At 42.1% G+C, this 18,780-nt stretch overlaps 1 protein-coding gene across 1 annotated transcript in view; it reads left to right on the forward strand.

Annotated features, from left to right (window-relative positions):
- LOC126980201 (multiple PDZ domain protein-like) overlaps nucleotides 1-18,780 on the forward strand; it is a 356,183-nt gene that overhangs the window by 297,145 nt on the left and 40,258 nt on the right. Inside the window, exon 19 of the mRNA XM_050829835.1 lies at nucleotides 13,651-13,780. Coding sequence (XP_050685792.1) covers nucleotides 13,651-13,780 — 130 coding nt within the window. The remainder of the gene's footprint in view (nucleotides 1-13,650; nucleotides 13,781-18,780) is intronic.

Genomic DNA, 18,780 nt, shown 5'->3' on the forward strand with positions numbered 1-18,780 from the left:
TATATCTCGTCACCTTCGCAAACAGACCGCCTAAGTCATTATTCTCTTCTCAGGAAATCAGAAAAGAACTGTCGCTATCTCATTTGGCTTCAGGTTGAGGCAGAAATTAAGAGACCCATTCTAGACGTGAGTGGTTGCTTGACAAGGTTATCTGGTGGCAGTCACTGAAGGCGTGGAGGAGGTGGATGTTGTCGCTGGAGGAGAGTTGACTGACGAAGGCAACTATGCAGAAATGGGCGTCACATGTCAAGAAAATGTCTAGAGAAGGGTATCTGGACACCTCTCCTCCCGAAGTTGACCTCTCTTTCGGCCACCTCTTTGGATTCTTTTTGTGAGCAGCGAGTACCGGGCTTTTTTTTATTATTGTTTACTTTTTTTATGCCCTTGAGCTGTCTCCTTTGTTGTAAAAAAAAATTGATGTAGACAAAAACCTGGAAATCGATGAGAAATGACTTAAGCGATTATTTTATGAGGGTGACGAATATTGAGGTCTGTGTCTGTGGTCAAGCCCTTACAGACAGCTCAGGCCTCGGTATAACTTGATGTCCCTTCCGTAATGGTTTTCTCAGTGAACTAGAATGAGTAAAGAATCAAAGCATCACGCAAATTATTAATGGTACGTGATTAGGCAATGGTTGACATACTCTGACCTTATTTCAAATTGTTCCTGTCCTAATCTTCCGTGGGCGTAGTGTTTTGTTGCTGTTGTCGCCCTATTTTTTGGGTTTAATTTATGCCCTTGGACTTTTTTTTTTTTTTTTTTTTTTTTTTACAGCAGAGTCGGTTCAAGGGCATAAAAAATGAAACAAATGGGAAAAAAAAGCCCGCTACCTCCTTTACTGTAAAATAATATACAAAAGAAGTAATGCGTAAATTTTCTTGCACTTTCCGCTCAAAATCAGAAATATTGTCACGCCTTTCACAAAATCACACAGAACTACACCTTGGTTATGCTTTTCAACTACCTAATTAACTGTAGAAGAAATTGATAGAACATAAATAATGCATAAATTTTCTGGCACTTTCCACTCAGAATCAGAAATATTGTCACGCCTTTCACAGAATCATACAGAACTACACGTTGGTTATGCTTCTCAACTACCTAATTTACCCTAAAAGAAATTGATACAAAATAAATAATGCAGAAATTTTCTTGCACTTACCGCTCAGAATCAGAAATATTGTCACGCCTTTCACAGAATCATACAGAACTAGACGTTGGTTATGCTTCTCAACTACCTAATTAACTGTAGAAGAAATTGATAGAAAATAAATAATGCGTAAATTTTGCTGCACTTCCCGCTCAGAATCAGAAATATTGTTACGCCTCTAAAAACCATACAGAACTAGACGTTGGTTATGCTTTTCAACTACCTAATTTACTGTAGAAGAAATCGATAAAAAATAAATAATGCGTAAATTTTGCTGCACTTCCCGCTCAGAATCAGAAATGTTGTTACGCCTCTAAAAATCATACAGAACTACACGTTGGTTATGCTTTTCAATTACCCAATTTACTCTAAAAGAAATTGATAGAAAATAAATAATGCGTAAATTTTGCTGTACTTCCCACTCAAAATCAGAAATATTGTCACGCCTTTCACAGAATCATACAGAACTAGACGTTGGTTATGCTTCTCAACTACCTAATTAACTGTAGAAGAAATTGATAGAAAATAAATAATGCGTAAATTTTGCTGCAGTTCCCGCTCAGAATCATAAATATTGTTACGCCTCTAAAAAACATACAGAACTACACGTTGGTTATGCTTTTCAACTACCTAATTTGCTCTAAAAGAAGTTGATACAAAATAGGTAATCCATCAACTTTGCTGCACTTCCCGCTCAAAATGAAATATATTGTTATACCTCCCGACAAGATTATAAAACCTACCTGTTGTTATGGCGCAGCGTCTTCTGAGAACCATTATGTTGTTGACGTGCTTGTTGTTGAAGGGGTCCGCGATCTCAGCTGTCTGGAACGCCTGCTTATGCCTGCTTATGACCTCGACGTGTATGTATAATTAGTGTGTCTACGTTTACGAAGCAGGTGTACCCCGTTGGCTTGGAGCGCCATGAGTTAGGTGTGTGTGTGTGTGTGTGTGTGTGTGTGTGTGTGTGTGTGTGTGTGTGTGTGTGTGTAGGTTGCTGCTTTACCTGTGCGTGGGAGAAACATTTGCCAGAAACACTCCCGAGGTCAGGAGGTCACGTGTTGCATGGCTTCGGTTTGACCCCGGCAGGTGACGTGCTGGGGAACCGTATGTGTGGGCCCCTGACCTGACCTGACCTCCATTGTGTGTGTGTGTGTGTGTGTGTGTGTGTGTGTGTGTGTGTGTGTGTGTGTGTGTCCCATAACCTTACCTGACCTGATCTGACCCTCTCTACAGGTGTGAGTCGCGGTGACCAGGTGTTTTGTTTACCTTTGACCTTACCTTACCTCTCATAACCTTATCTGACCTTTCTTGACCTCAGCTGACCTTACCTGACCCTCCCTGTGTGTGTGTGTGTGTGTGTGTGTGTGTGTCAGGGCGGTTCCTCTCATGCCGCGCCCCCAACAACCAACCCGCGTCACATCCCTCCCCTCCCCAGGCCACACCCTTTCCTTACAGCCACATCCTTATGGCAGACTCTCTCTCACTTCACCTCTCGCCTATACACCCCACTTGATCATTGTTTTTCGATAATCCTCAGCCTCTATTCAACACCCATGTACCTTTTTGTCAATAACCCTTCACCTTTTTACAAGAATCCTCCACCAACATTTTTGAGGATACAGAATTGGTTTACTAAAATTGATACATATTTCTTCCTTAGTTTCCCCTGAACCTTCATATTTTTACAAGAAACCTCACCTACCAACATTTTTTGAGGATACATAATTGGTTTACTAAAATTGATACATATTTCTTCCTTAGTTTCCCCTGAACCTTCATATTTTTACAAGAAACTTCACCTACCAACATTTTTTGAGGATACATAATTGGTTTACTAAGGTTTGCTAAATTGATACATATTTCTTTCCTAGTTTTCCTGAAAACCTTCATTTTTTACAAAACAACATTTTTTGAGGATACATAATTGGTTTACTAAGAGTGATACATATTTTTCTTAGAGTTATACAATTTTGAGTCGTATTTTTTTTTGGTGTAGATTAAGACATGTATATTTTTGACATGTTTCTGTGTTTACTAAATGACCCTTTCCAGACACTCACAGGAGACACTTCACTTGAGTTTCAGGGCACATCTACTGAAGGAGGAAGAGGAGGAGGAGGAGGAGGAGGAGGATATTTATAGTTCAGAAAAATATCTTAAATTCACATGCAATCTTGACCTCCCTCTTGTAAGAACTCTCTCTCTCTCTCTCTCTCTCTCTCTCTCTCTCTCTCTCTCTCTCTCTCTCTCTCTCTCTCTCTCTCTCTCTCTCTCTCTCTCTCTCTCTCTCTCTCTCTCTCTCTCTCTCTCTCTCTTACGTCTTTCTAAATTCTATCTATTCCCCTTCTTTTCTTACTCACTTTCCTCTTTCCACTCCTTTTTCTTCCCCAACTTACCATTGTTCTTTTTCTTTCCCTCCTCCTTTAGACTTATCCTCCTTCGCCCTCAGATTCCCTCGCCTTCATTTCCCTTCCCTTCCCTTCCCTTTCCTTTCCCTCCCTTTCCTCACATTGTCTTCCCTTTCCTTCCCTTCTCATACCATCCTTTCTCTTCCCTTCCCTTCCTTTTTCTACTCTTTCCTTCCCTTTTCATACCATCCTTTCTCTTCCCTTCCCTTCCTTCCTGTCCCTGCCCTGCCCTGCCCTGTCTACCCTTTCCTTCACTTCCCTTCCCTTCCTTTCCCAACCTCTCCTTACCCTTCCCAACCCTTCCCTTCCATTCTCTTCCTGTCCGTTCCCCTCCCTTCTCTTTCCTTCCGTTCCCTTTCCCTTCCCTTCCCGTCCCTTACCTTCCCTGCCCTTCCCTGCCCTTCCCGTCCCTCGCTCCTCGTCCACACATCAATTAAACATTCTCCACGCCTCGCAGGAGCTCTAAACTTTCACCCTCATCCTCCTACTGACCAGCCAAGAATTTCCAGCGCACTTCACTCCCTTCCAACGTTGCCAGATTATCGTACTCATCCTCTTATGTTTGACGATTTCCGACCCCAAAACTGCCTCCTCGACCCCCATAGCTGCCTTTTTATATAGTTATCGTTAAAATGGTTAATTATTGGTGTTTTTTGGAAATAGCTGTGGCTCAGAAACCGGTAAGTACGAGGCTCTGTGTACGATAATCTGGCAATGGTGCTTCCCTGCCCTCGCTAAACCTTTCGCTTTCTCCCCTTTCCCATGCACTCAAAACCATTTTCCTCTGTAATATATCCCTCTCTCTATAGTTTCCCTTTCCACATGTCCTACCCTTTTAAACCAATAATTTTCCCCTCCTTTACCCATTATATATTACTCATTTTTCTCTTTCCATCTACCCTCACTCCTTTTTCTTCTCCCAACTTTTCATCGTTCTTTTTTTTTCCTTCCTCCTTTAGACTTAACTTCCTTGGCCCTCAGATTCCCTCACCCTCATTTTCCTTTCCTTTTCATCCCTTTCCTTTTCTATTCTTCCACTTCCTTTCCCTTCCCTTCCCTTCCCTTCCCTTCTCTTCCTTTCCCTTCCCTTCTCTTCCCTTCCCTTCCCTTCCCTTCCCTTCCTTTTCCTTCCCTACCCATCCCTTCCCTTTCCTTCCCTTCCCTTCCCTTCCGTTCCCTTCCCTTCCCTTCCCTTTTCTATCCTTCCACTTCCTTTCACATCCTCATCTTCCCTTTACAAGCAACGTTCTCCTCCCTCCTTTTATAGTTTACCCTTCCACACGCCCTACCCTTTTAACATCTCTTCAATTTTCCCCTTTACCCATTACACACATTTCATATTTCCTTTCCACTGCCTTTTATTTCTTCATCTTTCCCTCCCAAGTCATTTTTTTCCCCCCACGAACTCTTTCCCTTCCTGACATATCTTGATTAATTAACCCTTTTTCCCCTTTTCATTTCTTTCTTTTCCTCGCCTTCCCGTTTCTGATAATCCGTTACTTCTTTAAAACATTATAGTCTTACCCTTCTCATGGCTCACAACTTCTCCATATCCAGACTTTTTCCCGTATTCTTTCCTCTCCCTCTGTTTCCTTTTTTCTTTGTGATTCTTCTCCTTTCCTCATAATCCTTTCTCTTTTCTAATTCTCCTTCATTCTTTCCCTTCCCATTAAACTTTTTCCCCTTCAACCCTTTGCTTTTCATATTCTTTCCTCTCCCACATGCTTTCCTGATTCTTCCCCCTCTCACATAACCCTACACCTTCTTTAATTCCCTTCTTCATTCTTCCTCTTCCAACTCAACTTTTCCATCTTTAGTCCTTTTCTTCTCTTATTCTTCCCTCCTCTGTTTCCTCTCTTCAATTGATTTTACCTCCTCCAACATAACCCTTCTTCCTTTCCTTCCCTTCTTCCTCTACATTATTTCTTTTCAATGTTTCAAGCGTATATTCAAATTGTATATATCGTTTCGCTTAGTCCGTTTCTTTCATTCGCTGTTCGCTCCTTCCTTTCTTCCCTTTCTCCTCAACTCTCCTTCCCATTCTCTCTCTCTCCTCTGTTGGTCGTTTCCCATTATCCCTCGCCCTCTCCATCCCACTTTCTCCTCCCTCCTTCCCACTCTCTCTCCCATTTCTCCTCACCCTCTCCTTCCACCCTCTCTGCCTTCCTCTCCCCTCCCCACCTAGAGATTAGCTCACGAAAATACCGAGTAAGCGAGAGCTCTTCAATTATAGAAAATTAATCCCGGGAATGTGAGCCGAGTGTTTATTTCTTTATAGTTCGTCCTTTTATCCACCCGTTTTCCCTGGGATGGATGTCTTACAGCGAAAATATTTATAGACGTTTCGGAGTATATCGTAATTCAGACTCACTGGTTATGTATTCAGTCCTTCAGTAATATGGCTTGACGTTATGATTGTGTGTTCGTCCGTTCGTCATGGCTGATATTTATTTGTTTTATTTAGTTGGGAGAAGGAATTTGATCGCTTTCGTCTCTGCCATGTGGAGTATCGCAGCGCACCAGTCCACCAGACACTCCACCACGTCGCTCTCCACCCTCTCCTCCGCCCTTCCTTCTCTTAGCTCCCTTGTGTCTCCCTCTTAGCCCCACCCACGCTACCACACCGCCCTGTACCCTCACCTCGGTCTCCCTTCTCGTGCTTTCCTGCGTCTCCCTCTCAGACCGATGTCCACGCCCCTTGCCGCCGCTCGACTAAGTGAAATCTGGCAAAACGCGACCGTAGAGTTTTATCGCATTCTACCTTGTCTGGTCTCTCCTTGTTTTCCTTATATTCTCGTTCGTTTTTTCATACTGACTTGTTTTCACTGTATCTACTTCCGTCTTTAGGTTATTATTTTCATTATTATTCATTTTATTGTTATTTCTGTTGTAACGCTAATATGCTAACCAATTTATCCACCTAATATCACAGTTTTCAGGTACTGTTTTAGGTTCCTCGCCCCAAACCCAGGAATAAGCAGCAGCCGTGGATGGTCACTCTCAGAAATATGCCTTGAACACGAATAATGCCTAACAGTTTGTCCACACAGGGAAAGCTTCAGCAGGAGGAGTGTGGCGTTGTGTGTGTGTGTCTGCCTCGACGGTATGGCTGCAATGTTTGTTTACCCTTAGCCAGAGGAATGCCGTATTACTCTATATCCTCCCTCACCCTGAATCTGCAGAATGTTGCGTGCACCCTTGTCTGGGGGTTGGAGGGAATGTGTATCCTCTCACCCTAAGGAGTTTGTCTAATAGTTTTGTCTCACCCTATGGAAGTTTATCCATTAATAGGTTTAAGGTGACTTGGGTGATGGTGAATGTTTTAGCTGGTCTGTTCACCCTGAAATGTTTAAGTAAGGGAGTCATTGTTCGTGTATCCTCTCACCCTAAGGAGTTTGCCCATTTATAGTTATGTCTCACCCTATGAAGTTTGTCCTTTTATAGTTTTAAGGTGACTTGGGTGATGGTGAATGTTTTTGTTCGTTTGTTCACCCTGAAGTGTTTGATTAAGGGTGTCGATGTTGGTTTGTTCACCCTTATGAGTATAGTTTATTTGGTCACCCTGGAAGAAAGGTTACTGACAAGATGATTGATTGGTAGTGTCCTTGTCACCTTATCACCCTGAAAAACTTAAGAGAAGGAGGAATGTTATAGTTTGTTCACCCTGAAAGTGATATGAAGATGAATGTTAGTTTGTTCTCACGTAAAAAGAATATTATGTTAGTTGATTCACCCTGAAATGTTAATGGAAGTGTGATGGTAACGTCTTCACCCTATTACTGTCCATGAAGGAGAATGCGTTAGTGTGTTTGTTCACCCTGAAAAAAAAAGTATGAAAAGTACCCAATTATTTTCTGTGAAGAAGAATGAATTAGTTTGTTTGTTCACCCTGAAAAAAAGTATAAAACGTACCCAATTATTGTCTATGAGGAAGAATGAGTTAGTGTGTTTGTTCACCCTGAGAAAAAAAGTATAAAAAAAATCGTTTGTCAGTGTCGAAATTTCAGATGACCTCACTATATAGTTTGTAACCCTAAAAAACAAGTATGGTACGTGGTAGTTTCACACCCTGAGCAAGGAGAATGTTGACCTGTTTCACCCTAGATTGGGAGAATGTTTGTTATTAATTCTTGTCTTTCCCATATAATACTTCCCGTTCTCGAATTCGCCTCTTTTTGTTCGCCTTTTATTCAGTCAACTTTTCCCCCTCCATTCCTTTTCCTCTCATATTCTTTCCTTGATTCTTCCCCTTTCTCTGACATAACCCTTCACCTTTCAATCCCTTCTTCATCATTCCCCTTCCAACTCAACTCTTTCCCCTTCATTCCTTTCCTCGTATTCCTTCCTCTCCCACATTCTTTCCTTAACTCTTCCCCTCTCTCACATAACCCCTCACCTTCTTCAAATCTCTTCTTCTTCATCAACTGACTAACTGACCAGCGTGGGGTTTGTTGTGCTCTACCTGTGTGTGTGTGTGTGTGTGTGTGTGTGTGTGTGTGTGTGTGTGTGTGTGTGTGTACCTGTCGACCCCACGCGTAAGAATGTGTTTGTGATCCGCTCTTTAGATCCTCTTATGAAAACCCTGGAATTCATGTCCTTATTCTGCTTCTTTGTGTGTATGTGTGTGTGTGTGTGTGAGAGAGAGAGAGAGAGAGAGTAATCATTCCGCCTCCCGTTGTGAATAAGTGAGTGGCTCTGTCGGTTCCTTCCCTCCCTTCCTTCCTTCTTTCCAACCCTTCACATCAATATCACAACAGTTTGGACACACAGCGACCGAACCTTCCCTCCCACTGACTTAATAATGACATGTCTAAACGAACCTTACCGCTCCCCTCCCCCTCCCTTAAGCCCAAACCACGCTAGACTGACCATAAGGCTCGCTGGCTAGTCCTCTTCCTGCAACACTAGGAAAAGATGAAACACAATGAGCAGAGACTTAATTTTTCCGAACCTTACCACTCCCCTCTCCCGTCCCTTAACCAATGCTACACCAGACTGACCATAAGGCTCGCTGGCTAGTCCTCTTCCATCAACACTAGGAAAAGATGAGACACAATGAACAGAGACAAATTTTCCCATCCACTGACTTCATAAACGAGTCTCAATGGAGTTTTACCCTTCCCATTCTTGTTCCTCTTAACCGCAAGTTGGATTACACTGATCAAAAGGTTCTCTATTCATCTGCACTAGGAAAAGATGCGAGATAATAAAACAGAGACAAAAAATTTACTCTCAGTGACTTAAAAACGAGTATCCATAGACCTTCTCCCTTCCCACACTTCTTTTTCATAATTGCAAGCTGGATTTCATTGACCAAAAGACTCTCCATCCTTACACACTGGGAAAAGATGATGCAAAACAATGAACGGAGACCAAACCTTTCCTCACACTAACTTAATATCGAGTTTATATGGATCTATGGACCTTCGCCCTTCCCACCCTACTCTCTCTTAACCGCAAGCTTGATTACAATGACCAAAAGACTCTCCATCCTTATACACTGGGAAAAGATGATGCAAAACAATGAACGGAGACCAAACCTTTCCTCACAATAACTTAATAACAAGTCTTTATGGATCTATGGACCTTCGCCCTTCCCACCCTTCCCTCTCTTAACCGCAAGCTTGATTACAATGACCAAAAGACTCTCCATCCTTATACACTAGGAAAACATGATGCAAAAACGTAGAACAGACACTAACCTCTCCTCCTACTGACCTAATAACGACTCACTGGACCTTCTCCCCTCCAACCCTCCTCTCCCTCTTAGCCACAAGCTGGATTACAATGGCTAAGAGGCGACCTGACCCGCCCCTTCCATCCACACCAAGAAACGAATCGACATACAGAACAGGGACTAACTTATTACTGAATTTATATGGACTTTTTCCCCTTCAACCCCTCTCCCCCTCTCAACCACAAGCTGGATTGCAATGGCTGAGAGGCGACCTGACCCGTCCCTTCCATCAACACCCAGAAACGAATCGACACACAGAACAGGGACTAACTTATTACTGAATTTATATGGACTTTTTCCCCTTCAACCCCTATCCCCCTCTCAACCACAAGCTGGATTGCAATGGCTGAGAGGCGACCTGACCCGTCCCTTCCATCCACAATAGAGTAAGATGCGACACATGAAACCTTTAAACAGCCTTTTATCTGCCCTACACAACAAAGGAGAGAAGAGCGATACAGAAACCTCAAATACAGTCTTTCATCTACGCTCTACGATGTCCTTTTGTTTATATTTCAACGTCACACTGAGTTGTTGGTTTAAATGTGTCTAACTTCATTTACCTGTATTTCCTAAACATGCTCACGGGTTCAGGTTTACTGGGGTTGGGTGTTCGCGAGAGTAACATTCAGTTCCCCTCCCATATCCCTTCCCTCTCCCAAGACGCCGATACAGGGCAGAGGGGAATAGATACATATAAAAACCTTCGCCACACACACGCTCCCAGCCTTTCAGACGTCTTCAAACGCAGGAGAAATGCCAACAGCGGGACCCAGTAACCCACATTTCCTCTTCCCTCCCTCCCAAGGCCCCAGGACACGGTAGAAGGAAGGGAATGCATACAAAGATTCTCAGTAACCTCTAGATCTCAGCTCCCTCAGACGCAGCAGATGTGTACACAGCGGGACTCATTTTTCTATATTGCCTCCTCCATCCCCTCCCAAGACAGCAAACAGGGTAGAGGAAAGGAAATACATACGAATATCCGCTGTAACTCAGATTTCCAGATTCTCATTCTTTTTAGACGCAGAAGAGGGACATAGTAACCTTACATTGCCTCTTTCATCCCTCCCAAGACGACAGGACACGGTAGAAGGAAGGAAACACACAGGGATCTCAGTAAACCACATTTCCACATTCTCATATCCTTCAGACGCAGCAGAAGTGTACATAGAGGGACATAGTAACCTTACCTTGCCTCTTTCATCCCTCCCAAGACGCCAGGACACGGTAGAAGGAAGGAAACACACAGGGATCTCAGTAAACCACATTTCCACATTCTCATCTCCTTCAGACGCAGCAGAAGTGTACATAGAGGGACTCATTAACCTAACAATACTTTCTTTTTCCCTCCCAACCGCCAGGACAGAATAGAAGGAATTGTATACTTAGAAACCTCCACAGTAACCCAAATTTCTAGCCTCTCAGCCCCTACAGCCACAGCAGATAAGACCACAAGGAGACTCATTAACCCCACATTGTCCCTCCTATCCCTCCCAAACGCCAGGAGAGGAAAGAGGAAAGAAATACATACAAATATCCTTCGTAACTCACATTTCCGATCTTAGCTCCTTCAGTCGCAGCAGATAAGACCTCAGCGGGACTCGGTAACCTAATTCACACTAACCCACGTTTCCAAGACGCAGAAATCCCCGTACAAGGACTCACTAACCTCCATTCCCTCCTCTATCCCTCCCAAGACTCCACTGCAAAGGGGAGAGACAAAATACATACAAATACCCCCCAAACACTCTCACTAACGTAACATTCCCAGACGCAGTAGAGCCTATAGAGCGAATCAGCAACCTCTACCCCCTCCTCTATCCCTCCCAAGACTCAACTGCAAAGGGAAGGTTCAAAATGCATACAAATACCAACCAAACACTCTCAGTAGCGCACAATCCCAGCCGCCTAAGCCCACCGGGGACCCCAGTTAACCTTCACCACCTCCAGCGTCACACTCCCGCCTCTCCCGCCCCTCGCCACGCCCTGGACGGAGACGCGCATACCAAACAGGCGCCTTAACCCACATATACATTTCCAGCGACACAACACGCCCTTCCTCGCCTCCCACACCCTCCTGCCGCGGCCTCAGACGGAAGGACACTCACTGAAAAGATCCTGTGATGTTTGATAATCGTCCTTTTTTTCCTGTATTTCTATTCTCTCTGTCCTTGTAAATCCTTCCCTCTGGACTCCTTCACTTTTCATACACTCCTGTCGGGGCCTCAGACGGAAGGACACTCGCTTAAAAGATCCTGTGATGTTTGATAATCGTCCTTTTTTCCTGTATTTCTCTCTCTGTCCTTGTAAATCCTTCCCTCTGGACTCCTTCACTTTTCATACACTCCTGCCGGGGCCTCAGACGGAAGGACACTCGCTTAAAAGATCCTGTGATGTCTGATAATCGTCCTTTTTTTCTTGTATTTCTCTCTTTGTCCTTGTAAATCCTTCCCTCTGGACTCCTTCACTTCCCGCGGCCTCAGACGGAAGGACACTCATTGGAAAGATCCTGTGATGTCTGATAATCGTCCTTTTTTCCTGTATTTCTCTCTCTGTCCTTGTAAATCCTTCCCTCTGGACTCCTTCACTTCCCGCGGCCTCAGACGGAAGGACACATAATCAAAAGACCCCGTGACCTTTTTTTTTTTTCGTCCATTCATTTATTAGTGTCCTTGCCCTCCTAACTCATTCTCTGTTACTTCCTTCACTTCCCATACACTCCTACGCAGCCTCAGACGGAAGGATACTCATTCAAAAAAGATCCTGTGACGTTATTTTTTGTCCTTTTATCCTTTATTTTTGTCTCCCTGTCCTTCAAACTCCTTCTCCTTCTCTATTACTTCCTTCGTCTCTCATTCATTTCAACCACGGCCCTAAACAGAAGGATACTCATTCAAAAGATCCTGTGACGTTTATTTTTGTCCTTTTATCCTTTATTTTTGTCTCCTTGTCCTTCAAACTCCTTCTCCTTCTCGTATTACTTCCTTCGTCTCTCATTCATTTCAACCACGGCCCTAAACTTAAGGATACTCATTCAAAAAAGATCCTGTGATGTTTATTTTTTGTCCTTCTATCCTTTATTTTTGTCATCCTTGTCCTTCAAACTCCTTCTCCTTCTCGTATTACTTCCTTCGTCTCATTCATTTCAACCACGGCCCTAAACTTAAGGATACTCATTCAAAAGATCCTGTGATGTGTATTTTTTGCCCTTCCTTCATTTATTTGTATTGTCCTAACTTCCTCTCTGCTGCCACCTTCACCTCTCATACATTCCTGCTGTGGCCTCAAACGGAAGGGCAGACTCATTTAAAAGACTTGTGATGGTTAAGTTTGTTCTTCCGTCCTTTCCTCGGGTCTATTTTTGTCCCATTTATCCTTATTTTTGTCACCTTGTCCCACTAACTTCATCCCTCTTGCCTCCTCCTCCTCCTCCTCCTCCCTGACGCTATAGCCGCTGCCATATTCGGAAGGACATACTCGAAGGACTCTTGTGATGGTTAAGTTTGTTCTTTCGTCCTTTCCTCGGGTTTATTTTTGTCGCCTTGTCCTTCTAACCTCGTCTCTCTTGCCTCCTTCTCCTCCTCCCTGACGCTAGACCCGCTGCCATATTCGGAAGGACACTCTCAAAGGACTCTTGTGGCGGTTCAGTTTGTCCTTCTGTCCTCCTTCAAGCTCTTCTTTAAAACTGTGACCTTCGTTTTTACCTCCTTCTTCGTCGCTTCTTCCTGTCTTCAGCCGCTGCCATATTCGGAAGGACAAACTCAATCAAAGGACTCCTGTGATGGTTAAGTTTGTCCTTCCTTCCTTTCCTCTCTTCAACAAACTCCTCTTTACCACCTTCTTCCATTCTTGCATCCTTCGCCTCTTCCTATTTTCAGCCGCCGCCATATTTGGAAGGATACACTCATTCATAGGACTCTTGTGATGGTTAACTGTGTCCTGTCTTTCCCTTCCTCAACAATCTCTTCTTTAAAACCCTGTCCTTCCATTTCTTCCCTCCTTCACCTCCTTGGTCTCCTCTCTTCAGCCGCAGCCTTAGAACGGAAGGATACACTCAGAGGACTCTTGTGATGGTTAAGTCCGTCCGTCCGTCCGTCCTTCCATTCCTTCGTCTTCCACCTCCTTCTCCTCCTCTTATCTTCAGCCGCGGCCTCACATAAGATAGGACACTCAAAGGATTCCACGGTCCTAATTTCGCCCTTCTGCCCTTCCCTCATCCCCTTATCCTCCCATCCTTCACATCCTTTGCATCCTCCTACCTTCATCCCCACCATAGACGAAGGATATATAGGACACTCAAAGGATTCCACGGTCCTAATTTCGCCCTTCTGCCCTTCCCATCCTCCAGGCCTCGGTGTTGATGGTGCCAGTAGCGACGGAGAGACTAATAGGCAGCGGCCCCTCGCCCTCCTCCGCCCTCACGCCCACCGCTAGCCTCCAGCACCACGCAGCCGCCCCCCAGTACCACGCCGCTCAAGGTTAGTCAGGAGGAAAGAGAGAAGAGGAAGGGTGAGTCTGGGAGTGATTGTTGCTGAGGAGATGGTGTTGCATGCTCTCTCTCTCTCTCTCTCTCTCTCTCTCTCTCTCTCTCTCTCTCTCTCTCTCTCTCTCTCTCTCTCTCTCTCTCTCTCTCTCTCTCTCTTGTTTTTCACTTTATTTTGAATCTTTCTTGTGAAGTTTGCCGAGGATTTTAGTTTCTTTTTTTTCTCTTTTTCTCTCCTTCTGTCCATTTATCTATATCTGTTTCTATCTATCCGTTTGTGTCTTATTTGTTACCTTATTTCAAGCCTTTCCTGTGAAGCTTGTGTCTTGAATGTATAAGTAAGGCGAGTCATTATTGTTAGTATCTCGCATAAAGAGGATAGGAAAGTATGCCATTCATCTACGTTTTCTTTAATTGCTTCGAAAACCTCTTATGTTAGCCTGCGTTTGTATTGTAAAAGGACTGGAGAGAGAGAGAGAGAGAGAGAGTTTAGCTATAATGTATACTCTTATTCCAAAACCCATGTAATTCCCAGCCCTGTCGTTCGCCTTTAGAGAAATTCAGAGAGAGAGAGAGAGAGAGAGAGAGTTTAGCTATAATGTACACTATTCTAAAACCCATGTAATTCCCAGCCTAGCCTTCGCCTTTAGAGAAATTCAGAGAGAGAGAGAGAGAGAGAGAGTTTAGCTATAATGTACACTCTATTCCAAAAACCCATGTGATTCCCAACCCTCTCGTTCGCCTTTAGAGAAATTCAGAGTAATATGGTGGACAAAAATCCCTCGTGTTTTCCGGCAAGGGGTCGAAATAATGGATCTCTCTTTAATCAGGACCGAAAACTGATCAAAGAAAAGAGACTAAGCTGGATTGTATTTCCTCTCCAGCAAGCAAAGGTCGGGTGCGAGTTTTAGCGTGCAAAGCGGCGATTGTGTGTTTTTCTGCGTATAATTAACTCTCAAATGAAGGTTGTAATTGAAACTTAAAGTGCTTGAATTAGTGAAAATGACTGTAAATTCTCTCACCCTTTTCCCATTTTCTTTTTCTATCTTCTTTTTTCTTTCTCTTCTCTTTTCTTCTTTCTTGTCTTATTTTCTCCTCTCCTTTCGTCTTATCTCCTCATCTCTTCCTTCTCCTCTCCTCTCTTTCTCTCTCCTTCCCTCTCCTCTCCTCTTTCTCTCCTCTCCTCTCCTCTCCTCTCCTCTCCTCTCCTCTCGTCTCTCTCTCTCGTCTCTCGTCTCTCTCTCTCTCTCTCTCTCTCTCTCTCTCTCTCTCTCTCTCTCTCTCTCTCTCTCTCTCTCTCTCTCTCTCTCTCTCTCTCTCTCTCTCTCTCTCTCTCTCACTCCAGTCACGCGAGAAGTGTCGAAGTTAGGCGTTGTGTGGCTTTTGGCGACAGGATGAAGTTTAGCGGAATAGGGCGTGTGGTTATTGGGGGCGTGAGAGAGAGAGAGAGAGAGAGAGAGAGAGATCAAGGGAAAAAATAAATGAAAGGGAGAAGACAAGGGAGGGAGAAAGCTGAAAATAGAACGAGAAAAAGCAGCATTTGGAGAGAAAAAGGCATAGTCAGAGAGAGAGAGAGAGAGAGAGAGAGAGAGAGAGAGAGAGAGAGAGAGAGAGAGAGAGAGAGAGAGAGAGAGAGAGAGAGGTCAATCGACTTAGACAAGAAAACTTTGGGAAATAGTTTGATCATTTGTAAACTAAAAAATCGAGGTTCAAGCACTTGAATAAATCACTGAATGGCGATTAGCGTTCGAAACTCAAATAAATAGCTCGTAACATTAAAAACAAACAAATGAAACACGTTATTAGCATTAGAAAATACAGATGAATTCATTGCCATCATTCCAAAAACACGAAATAAATAGTTTGCTTTAGTATCCGAAAATAGAAAGGATTAAGATTTGCAACATTTAAAAGAGAAAGGGAAAGAGGAAGCAAAAATAGTGTTGGGATTCATAAATTCCTGAAAAAAAAAAAGAGAAATATAGTTTTACCATTAACTTAAAATAAATAGTTGTCTTCAGTATCAGAAAATAAAGAATTAAGATTGCAGTATATAAAACAGTATGGAAAAGGGCAAGATAATAGGCGTTGGCATTCATAAATATCACAAAAAATTAAGTTTAACATTCGCACAACAGATAGAAATGTAGGGCGGTATTAGGCTATAAGACAATTTCGTTTCTCACATCAGCTATTTCTAAAGGTCAAAGAGGGGGTCAATCGGGTCTCCATGAGTGTTTCCTTAGGTTCACAGTACAGGAGAAGGGTCGCACTACCACCAGGGTCATAAAACTACCCCTGGAAATGCCCAAAACTCCTACGAAAGCCTTGTCAAATATATGAACTCGTGGGGTCAAAGAGGGGATCAATCGGGCTCCCATGAGTGTTCTTTAGGTTCACGGTACAGAAGAAGGGTCACACTACCACCAGGGTCATAAAACTACCCCTGGAAATGCCCAAAACTCCTACGAAAGCCTTGTCAAATATATGAACTCGTGCGGTCAAAGAGGGGGTCAGTCGGGATCTTATGAGTGTTTCTTTAGGTTCACGGTACAGAGGAAGGGTCACACTACCACCAGGGTCATAAAACTACCCCTGGAAACGCCCAAAACTCCTACGAAAGCCTTCTCAAATAAAATTATATGAACTTAAGCGACGAAATGTTTTAAATTGCGACCCTATATAGCCTTGCCATTATAAATACCAAGAAATAGCATTGTTCTGCATTCCAACGTACCAAGGAAGAATAGATTAGTGAGTGTGACAAAACTCCTACGAAAACCTTGTCAAATATGAACTTGAGCGACGAAATCTTATAAATACGACCCTATATAGCCTTGCCATTATAAATACCATGAAATAGCATTGTTCTGCATTCCAACGTACCAAGGAAGAATAGATTAGTGAGTGTGACAAAACTCCTACGAAAACCTTGTGAAATGTGAACTTGGCCGACGAAATCTTATAAATACGACCCTATATAGCCTTGCCATTAGAAATACCAAGAAATAGCATTGTTCTGCATTCCAACGTACCGAGGAAGAATAGATTAGTGAGTGTGACAAAACTCCTCCGAAAACCTTGTGAAATGTGAACTTGGGCGACGAAATCTTTTAAAATACGACCCTACATAGCCTTGCCATTATAAATACCAAGAAATAGCATTGTTCTGCATTCCATCGTACCAAGGAAGAATAGATTAGTGAGTGTGAGGAGACGTGGCTAGACTGAGGACAAAGGGAGGAAAACACGAGGTTATTTTGGGCCGCCCGAGAATTGCTAAGACTTCCCTCGGCGTCTGCTTCAATACAAACACAAAAACAAGTAAACACGACACGAGGGTGATGACGTTTTAGCAGGAATTCGACTTACATTCTTTGCTTTTTCTTCCCCGTTTTACATTTTTTTCTTACTTTTTTTTTTCCTATTTCGTTTTACAATTATTTTTCTTACTTTTTCCAGTTGTTTTTTCCTTTTTCCTCCTTCCTTCTTTCATATTATTCCTTCTTATTTCCTTTTCCTTCGTTTTCCAATTTTTTTTTCTTTCTTCCTTTTCCAAATATTCTTTCCTTCCTTTTTTACAGTAATTATTTTCTACTTACTTTTCCAACTATTCATTCCTACTTCATTTTCAAGTTATTCTTTTTTTCCTTAATTCCTTCCTTCCTTCCTTCTAATTATCCTTTCCCACTTAAGTTTTCCAGCTATTCTTTCTTATCTCATTTTCCTATTATTTTTTGCATGTTTATTTTCTTTTATTGAGTCCCTGCTTCCATATATAACAGAAAAGCAAGAAATAATGATACGGGAAAGGTTTTATTTAATGATAGACTAAATTTATATATTACTTCCTTCTCTTTCGTCTTCCAGTGCATTCGAATTCTACTTATTTATTTTTATTTGTGTGTGTGTGTGTGTGTGTGTGTGTGTGTGTGTGTGTGTGTGTGTGTGTGTGTGTATGTGCGTTTTAACAGGATTTACGTTCGTAGTTGTAATCTGCGTTAATGATTTAATTTCGAGGTAAACTATTACAATATTTTTTCTTTCGCTTTTCGGTCCTCTCTTCTTTTCCATGTAACTTATCTCTTTCATCGCTTCGCATATTTTTACTTTAATCTGCATTCTAATATTCTGATTTTAAGATAAGCTTATTTCTATCTTTTTTTTTTTTGTCTCATTTTATTTTGCATCCCATTCCATTTTTCTCTCCCTTCTCATTCCTTCCTTTCATATTTTATGCATTAAATTTTCCTTTTTTTTCTATAAACTGTAATATATTCTCACTTTTAAATCTGCGTTCTCATTTTTTATTTTTTCTCCCTGTCTTTTAATTTTTGCATCTCATTTCATTTTTCTTTCCCTTCACATTCCTTCCTTTTATATTTTATGCATTTTATTTTCCTTTTTTTTTCTATAAACTGTAACATATTCTCACTTTTAAATCTGCTTTCTCATTATTTTCTCTTTTTCTCCCCTTTTGCATTTTTTTTTAATTCTCATTTTCTCTTTTCTTCCTTCCTCCCTTTATTATTATTTTATGCATTTTATTTTCCTTTTTTTTTCTATTGCTGTAACATATATTTTTTTTCTTTCGTCTCGTCCATTATCAACCCTTCCTAGAAATACATTTGTTTTTCCTCATACATTTTTTTTTTCTTTCCTTTGTTCCATTTCATCAGATATTTTCCTGTTTTTTGTTTTTGTTATTATTTATTCCTGTCCTCTCTCGACATTCTTTAGCCGTCAGCATTTTCCTGTTCTCTCTCTCTCTCTCTCTCTCTCTCTCTCTCTCTCTCTCTCTCTCTCTCTCTCTCTCTCTCTCTCTCTCTCGTACCATATACATTTTTTTATCTTTTTTTCCACGATTTACTTTATTTTCTTAGTTTTCCTTATTATTATCTTTTTATTTTCCTTCATTTTCCTCATTGTATTCTTTGTTTTCTCTATTTATTTTGTCTTATTTCACAGTATTTTCCTTTTATCTCTTGCTTACTT

The sequence above is a fragment of the Eriocheir sinensis genome, chromosome 43, assembly GCF_024679095.1.
Source record: "Eriocheir sinensis breed Jianghai 21 chromosome 43, ASM2467909v1, whole genome shotgun sequence".
Lineage (NCBI taxonomy): Eukaryota > Metazoa > Arthropoda > Malacostraca > Decapoda > Varunidae > Eriocheir > Eriocheir sinensis.